The sequence below is a fragment of the Pygoscelis adeliae genome, unplaced genomic scaffold (genome assembly GCF_000699105.1).
Source record: "Pygoscelis adeliae isolate BGI_AS28 unplaced genomic scaffold, ASM69910v1 Scaffold429, whole genome shotgun sequence".
Lineage (NCBI taxonomy): Eukaryota > Metazoa > Chordata > Aves > Sphenisciformes > Spheniscidae > Pygoscelis > Pygoscelis adeliae.
This window is the reverse complement of record NW_008825561.1, coordinates 749,298-757,359: the sequence shown is the minus strand read 5'-3', so window position 1 is coordinate 757,359 and position 8,062 is coordinate 749,298. Positions and strand designations below refer to the sequence as shown.

At 43.9% G+C, this 8,062-nt stretch overlaps 2 protein-coding genes and 1 long non-coding RNA gene across 4 annotated transcripts in view; 2 read left to right on the top strand and 1 right to left on the bottom strand.

Moving 5' to 3' along the window:
- ASB2 (ankyrin repeat and SOCS box containing 2) overlaps nt 1-1,534 on the top strand; it is a 30,651-nt gene extending 29,117 nt beyond the window's left edge. For both annotated transcript variants that reach the window (XM_009332370.1, XM_009332371.1), the window contains 2 exons: nt 348-501; nt 1,264-1,534. In XM_009332370.1, the coding sequence (XP_009330645.1) occupies nt 348-501; nt 1,264-1,400 (291 nt within the window). In that variant the 3' untranslated portion in view covers nt 1,401-1,534. The remainder of the gene's footprint in view (nt 1-347; nt 502-1,263) is intronic.
- Nucleotides 1,535-1,631: 97 nt separating this feature from the next.
- On the top strand, nt 1,632-7,053 carry LOC103923930. The gene is made up of 2 exons (XR_663952.1): nt 1,632-5,321; nt 5,371-7,053. It is a non-coding gene; the product is annotated as an uncharacterized LOC103923930 (long non-coding RNA).
- A 594-nt stretch (nt 7,054-7,647) lies between these two features.
- The window catches only part of FAM181A (family with sequence similarity 181, member A), a 902-nt gene continuing 487 nt past the window's right edge, over nt 7,648-8,062 (bottom strand). Inside the window, exon 2 of the mRNA XM_009332385.1 lies at nt 7,648-8,056. Coding sequence (XP_009330660.1) covers nt 7,648-8,056 — 409 coding nt within the window. The remainder of the gene's footprint in view (nt 8,057-8,062) is intronic.

Here is an 8,062-nt window from a genome sequence, read left to right as displayed (position 1 = left end):
AGAATCATAGAATCATGTTTAACCACTCTTTCAGTAAAGAAATTTTTCCTCATGTCCAATCTAAACCTCCCCTGGCGCAACTTGAGGCCATTTCCTCTCATCCTATCACTAGTTACTTGGGACTCCACCAGGGTTTTGTGTCCTCCTGTGGTTGTAAAGAAGGGATTCTGCCCTCAGTTGCAAAAAAAGAGGATTTAGTTGAAGTTTTCTGAGGGGAAACTGGTAATTGCTCTCACAGCTGGTAGAAGGGTGGGACCACCAATGCAGTCAGGGCTGTTGCTATCGTAGCCGTTTCCACAGGTGCATTCATGTCCCACTGACTGTAGTCAATCTGTTTTTCCTTGAAGTTTTGTGAAATGGTGTCTACTCCAGAGATGAGTCGCTGGGCTGGGCCGATCATTGATGTTCTCCTGGATTATGTGGGCAACGTGCAGCTCTGTTCCCGGCTCAAGGAGCATATTGACAGCTATGAGGACTGGGCTGTCATTAAAGAAAAAGCAGGTATGGTCACCCAGGAGAGAATCTGGCACAAATAGTCCCACTATTGGATTCAAAACTTCAGTTACCATCTCCTCTTAGTATTCATCCCTTAAACTTGATAGGATTTCCCTACTGAGACTGAATTACATTTTGGTCCAGGTATGAGGCACTAGAAATTGCGGGGGTGTCATTGACTCTGTGATGTTAAATGTACAGCAGCTGTGGATCTGACCCACTGGGAATGAGCATTGCTAGTGCAGGAAGACCCATTTGGCTGCACCTGGGGTGCAGTCAAATCAGGGCAGGCGGGCAGCGAGACCACCTCCACAGCAGCCCAGCAGGCACCAGTGGCCTTTAAAGCCTTTACTAATATTCTGCTCTCCTAAACATCCTTTCCCTCAGGATCCAAAGTCTTTCATAGACATTATCAAAACAAGTTTTCTGACACTAAGCTAAATTTGGTACATACTACACTTATTTTCAGTGGGAAGACTGAGTACTGTGAAGCAGCTTGTTTAAATCCCCCTAGAAAGCCCATTGCTAAGGCTGAGATGGGATACAGCACCCCATCCTCCAGCCCCTCTTCCTTCCCTGTGTCATGCCTCAGAACAAATAGCTGAGCTGCCACCAATGCCAGACACATCATCCCTCCATTTCAGAAAAGTCGCCTTTTTTCATTTCCCCTTCTCCCATTTTCCTCTTGCCACTGACCTGGCCAAGCTGAGCTGTCCCTCTCAAGTTCAAACCTGTTCTGCTCATGTTTCTGGTCTGCCTGTCTTTCAGAGCCCCCACGACCCCTTTCCCATCTTTGCCGCCTCAAGGTACGAAGCCTGGTTGGAAGAAACCGCATTAAACTTCTTGACACCTTGCCTCTCCCGCACAGACTGATTCGATACTTACAGCATGATTACACACAGTGACCCCATCACACACCGGACACGCAGCAGCTTCCCGGCATGGCACGCAGAGTCATCGACATAGCGAGGGCACACATCGTGCACGGTGGGAAGGAATTGCTGCTGGCTTGGTCAAGCGCCTTCCAATGACTAATTAAGAGAAATATGCTTCTGAAGCATGAGTGAGAAGAAAATGGAGGAGACGGAGAGCTAAACATAGGACTGTTGTTAGGTTTTCCAAGAGAAAACCTATGTGCTTTCCAAGAGAAAACGAATATGATTCACCTCAGAGCTTGGGCTCCAAAGAACAAGAAATGAAAGCCAACACTGGAAAACAAATAGTGCTGAAGCAAGTATCAGTGAGGAATTCAAAGGTATCCTGAGGCTGTGGTGGAGCTTCGCGTCCTTGCTGTGATCACAATTCAGAAATTGTCAAGAGTCAACATATTTGGGAAAAAAATTATATTTCCTTCACTGACTGAGATTTTTACTTTAGTTTCTAGTCTACTTTTTGGATTTCTGCTAAGTGTGCTTGTTGCTAATTTCTGATAACTTGACACCATCTTGCTAACACTTTTGCTTTCATTTTTTGGACCTTTCTTATTGTGTAGAGTACTTGATTTCTGAACATTCAAAGCTCAGAACTTTTTAATAGACTAAAATCCAGAAATGCTGATTCCTTTAAAATTCAAGGCAAAGTTTATTTAAAAATGATGTAAGAATTGTATTTGCACATAGTAAATACAGTTCATGTTGTATTACATTTGCAATAAGAAGTAGGTGAAATTCTGCTCGAGAGAATTTCCTAGACTGGGGTTTTGAAAGAAATTCTGAGCTCTTTTTTTTTTTTGTGTGTGTGTGTGTGTAAATTAGTAGTAGCTGCACTGTAACCAGTAGTTTTACTCTGTCATGAAGCTGGTGTCAGAACAGAAGAAAGCCCTAGATGAGCATGAACAGGAAGTGATGTGGAGGAGAGAAGCAAGGTACACAGGGAGAGAGGCAACACTACTAAACCAACTTTATCTGTTGCTCCACTAGAAGATCTTGCCCCTACAAAACCAGCCTCTCTTACCTCCTTGAACCTCTGTGGCTATAACAATACCATCACTGGAAGAAAAGAGAGATTACTTCAAAACTATGAAAGTCAGACTTTGAGATTTATGAAAACTAATACCCAGAATTAGGCTTCCAAATCCTTATTCAGGTGCCTCAACAATGCCAAGTTGCTTGCGCCAGGTGTAGTTCCACTTAAGCCAATAGGACCACATTTGGTGTCAGTTATTACTGAGGCAGAATAAAAGTCTTAGGATTTAGCCCTGAATTTCCTGACTTTGGAAGTTTGAAGTATCTATTAGCTCCCTTTGACACTGATGAAAGTTATTATCTCAGCTTCTTTGAAAATTAGGTCACCTATTTACAGCTCAGATCCACAACTGATTTATGGCAGCTTAACAAGTTACCATCTATCAGCTGAACTGCTATAATTGTCCGTGAAATTCTTTTATTGAAGTTTTTAACAAGTCACATTCCTTCACAGCTGGGGAGGTCGAGGAGCCCATGAACAGTTATTGGCAGTGACTACAGCTCAGTTGACAGGTGTGACTTGCTGAACTACTGATTTGATGAGTGCCCCATTCCTGACTAGGCACCTAAGTAAGGATGGAATAGCCTAAATTTGGAACTACATCTTTGCAGATCTTATGCTAGAAGCACACTCATTCTTACCTTAGGTGACAAAGGAGCTGTGCACCATGGTTTGTTTGGATTCCCCACCAGAGTCCTGACGGATCTGGTTTTGTTTGTTGGCCTGCATACCATCCATGGAATCAGATAGAAATGTAAGTAGGGAAAATGCATTGCACCAAGTTTTATTTGTGTGGAGTTTTATACCTTAACACAGGACTAAAAGTGTGTTGCACACATACAAGTTTGGGCACAGAAGTTCAGATTCTGTGATGGTTTTGTGTGAAATGTGTTCAGCACTTGTGGTACAGGATGTGAGCAGAAGAAGAATTGGTTACAGCTATGGGCGCTCGGTCCACAGCTGTCCCCTTCCCAAATGCAAAAGAAGTTGAAAAAACAACAGAGTTTCAATTCACACTGAACAGTGATCTTCTTGCAAAGCTTTAGAAGGTCAGGTGAGATTCCTCCACTGCTGAAATTTTGTCCAGTGAGACTTCCATTACTACCAGTTTAGGATCTACCCCCTTGTCTCCTGCAGCATGAATAGGAAATTGCTTCAGGTTGGAAAAATCTGGGTGGAGGGAAAGGGATGGGGAACAGGAAATCTTTAGACCAGTTTTACCAGTGAAGGCCCTGTATTGGTAAGCAATAGCTTGAGAGAGAGATAATCAGCTGTGGAGTTTGTGCACCTCTCACTTTCTGGGGCTGAGCAGTGAAGGTCTGGGTCTTACTCACATTGATATAAATCAGAAGAAAATTCCTTGAAATTAAATGAGTATAACAGAGTCGTAGAGAGTGATGGATACAGACACGGCTTGGTGGAGACCATTTACTTAAGCACTTGTTCGGTGTGCAATGACAGCCTGGGAGACCGCTGGCTGATAGAAGGATTCACAATCACCAACTGCACATATAACCACAGGGGTGGGATTTCATAAGCTATCCTAAACTGGGAATTTCCCCTGAGCCAACATTGTTACATACGCAGAAGTCTTGCGAGTTGCAATTTCTTTTTATGTCCTTGGAGAAGTTGAAACTGGGTTTGAGTGGAGCAAATATGGAAAGTCATTTTCTTCTTTCAACCAAGAGACCTTCATCTCTATTGGGAGACCCATGTCCTGGTTGCTCTCAGCCATCTGTCCTGAGCAGGAGAGTCACTGAGCTGGAGAGCACTGGTCTGACGGGAACGTACCGCAACTGCGGGAAGGATAAGGGCACACTGTGCACAGAAACTGAGGAGAGAAGAGTCTGTTACAGGGGGAATCTGGTAATTACAATGTTATTAAGTAATTTCTGCTTGATCCTTACAGCAAATCTTCACACACTCAGTTTACATTATTTGCACTGAAATGGAGCCCGCTACCTCTCCACTCCAGTCATCGACACAATATTTTGTGCGCAATACTGAATCTGCACAAATTCAATGTGTATTTAATGCATCTATCTAGAAGTAACTGTGAAAAGACAAATCCCCCAAAACCCAAACAAACCAGGCTTTATAAGCAGATCAGTAGTTCTAGTGCAAGGTAAAGTGGCTTGTTTTTACTGAGTGTGATAGACTCCTTCAGAGATTATGACTTTATGTGAAATGTTCTAGGAATATTTCATGACCAGATTACTGTACTTTTTTTTTACTGCAACATGTGCAATTCACTTGATGTTCTTGTGCACTTTTTTGATTTTTTTTAATTTCATTTTGTATGAAAGCTTTTTCATTTACCTCTCCCTTCCCATTATTTATAAAAGCTATTGTGGTTTTAACAGTTTAAAATTGCATTGTTCTAGTAAATAGCAGCTCTCAAATGTCATGTTTCCATCTTTCAAACAAAGGATGAATAAACAAGTAGATTCTGAAGGGCTATCAGCTGTCCTGAATAGCAATATTGAACAACCAAACATGGAAATAGCCAGGAGAAGTCTGAATCAATCCAAGCTTGAACAATTAATAATTTTGATGTTAATCTCAGGGGTGAGAAAACAGTAAGTATTGCTGAGGGGAGACAGAGTTGCTATTCTTTGCAAACATTTTGGAAAATCTCACACATCTCCATTCAGTGATTTCGAATACACTTAACAATCGTCTTCTGTTCATTTGTTTTTTACTTCATTGTTGCTCCAGTTCAGAGCCCCAGCAAGGGCCACCGCCTGCCCTGGGCTGGGGAGGGAAGTTCCATGTCACAAAGGATTTTAAGGATTTTAAAAAGTAACATCAGTTTAAATCCGAGGGTAAGTGCATAAATATCTAAAAAAATTTCTACAGAGGCTATCCACTTTGCCAAGTATTTTAATTTTGATAGAAATTTCTACAGAGGCTATCCACTTTGCCAAGTATTTTAATTTTGATAGAAATTCTGGTGCGATACACAGCACTTTCAAATTTCCCTTCTGAACTCAAGCAGGAACACTTGTCCACAGCGATCACTGTGGTTCATTCCACGACCTGCTCTGGTCACCCGGTTGGAAATCCAGACCGATGCCCAGGAGGCTGCTCTGCATTGACAGCACTGAGCCAGAGTTCAGCATCTGGCTTCATCTGGACTACAACTGTGACACAGAGCTATTGGTGTGAGAAAGCAACCCTATTTCCATGTAAAAAAATTCCTTGCCTACAGCTCTGCAAGTTAAGAGCCATAGTTCTCCTCCCATTAACTTAAATGGGGATACTGCCTCTGGTTTCTGTTGGAGTCTCCTCGTGGAGAGGGACAGAGTCTCCTCATGGATTTTTTTACCAAAAAGAAAAAGACATCTAAGTATATTCATATCTTCACTTCTGGATCAAGAATTAACCTGATGTCTTTAACCCTTAGATCAGCTCTTTACCACCTTGCACCTTGCATGCAGTTGCAGGTATGTGCTACTAAAGCCATTTCCTGCTCTCTCTTCTACGGGAGCAGTCTATACAGGCTCGATACATATATTAAGTGCTGGCAGCAGGGAGAAAGCAATGAAAGCCATCTCTGTTTCTACTTTTGGCCTGTTGGACTAACACACTACAGCCGTTGTTTCCATAAAAGTAAACATCAGTGGGATATACTGTGAGGTCTGGGGAAAGAATGAGCTGTTTTTAGCCCGAGAGTAGTTCATATCCTAACGAAAGTTGCAACCTGGTTATATAACACCAAGCCCCATCAGAAGAGCCAAAATAATACACTACAATTGCTTAAGATGATAATGTTTTCATGACTAACATGTGAACATGTGCTCGAAAGAAGTGTTGCCTGTTTTTCCCCTTATGGAGATACCAAGAGTCATAGGGAGCTACACTAGCCAGAGACCAAGCCAATTGAGGCCACTTTGTTTTGACTCCTGGGAGAAGTTCCCATTGCCTTCAGTGAGAGCAGGTTCAGGCCCTGGGAGATCACAGGTGTCCATCTTCTGGCCCTTTTCCCTGCCATAATACACTTCTCGACCTCAGTGATTTACTCCAGTATAACTGAATAGATACATAGGCCTGCAGTATTAAACCTTTCAGATCTCATGTTCTGTGCATTAGCACTGCTTTCTCCGTGGGTTTAAGACAAATCTAACTTAAAAAAATCCCCTATTAACTTTTCTAACACCAATTTGTTAAAATAATTGGGAAAATATTGGGCAAATCATTTGCAGTCAGGTCTTGTGATAGCATCTTAAAATCAGGGAAAATAAAAGATGTCTGTGAGCCAGAAATCAAGGCAGGCTATTCTATACACTTTTTTCTTCTATCTATTTTATGGGTTTGTATTCAACTAATTTTACAATTTCTCATTTGTTCTGTTGATGCAGAACAATTCTAGATGCGGAAATTCATCCTGCTTCTCTTTGCACCAGGTTAACACTAGCTAATTTCCCAGCCCCAGAAGAATTACTTTTGATTTACATCATTCTGAATAGGCAGAGATTTCAGCCCTCATATCTACCCACCAGTTGCAAATCAAACCTGTGTCTACCCAGTGGGTCAAAACTAAAGAGACTGCATTTGCGGAATCACCAAAATAAAATTACCTCCTTTCTTCCCTTCATTTTTTCTTTTAATTCTGTCAGTATTTACATACAAGAAGAGCTTAAATCAATTCACAGGCATGGATTCTACATTAAATACTGTCCTTCCAGTCTCTTGCATGCAAAAGGAAGTGACCTGAATATCTTGACTTCTCTGGAATTACTTTAAAGTACAAAAACTCTTTGAATGGATTTAATTCATTTCATTTCACTGCTGCTGCCGCAGGGCAACGCCGGAAAGATGTTCCCACATGGAGGAGGTCTCCTAGGTGTTACAAGTGTGGCTATGAATGGCCCACAGCCCCACTCGCCGCAGCTTAGACAATGCCCGTTGATGAAAGAGCCCTGGTTTGCCTCACGCTCCATGCCACCGGATTCGTAAGGCTTATTCCCAATTTACACCCGTGTAGTGAGAGGAGAGTGGAGCCCGAGTAGCTTCCCAACAGTTACTAATTCGCTCCAGCCCGCCCACAAGGAAGAGGGTGCGATCGCTGGCCTCCTTCCCCCCGCTGCTCCACGCTGCCAGCAGCTCGAGCCCAGTGCCTGACCAGGCGTCTCAATTCACTCTCAGGAGCTGTCATGTTCAGCGCGACTCTGATACCCGCCCCAGCTAAAGATAGCCAAAAACATTGAAAATCGGCGGGGGGACAGCGGGCTTGGTGGGGATGGGTTTCAAAACCACAGGTCTGTAGAGTTTTTGCCCCGTGCCGTCAGCCTCCTTGCAGAAGTGCGGCACCTCAGCCGGCAGCGCGGCCGCACTCTTCCTCCACAGCCCCAGCCCCGGGAAGGGTGACGGGGGCAGCGCGCCCGGGGGCTGGTACACCCCCGGCCCAGGACAGGGGAAAGGACAGCAGGTCCAGGTGCCCATCCGGCCCGAGAGGACCCCGGCAGGGTCCTTCTCCCCAGTGTGCGGGGCAGACTCAGGGGGGCTCTCTGGGCCGGCGGTGTCTGAGCTCCGTTTGCTTTTCTTGCCCTCGTAGGGAGGAGGGTCTCTGGAGGCCGGGAGCCCCTCGGGGCCAGCGGGA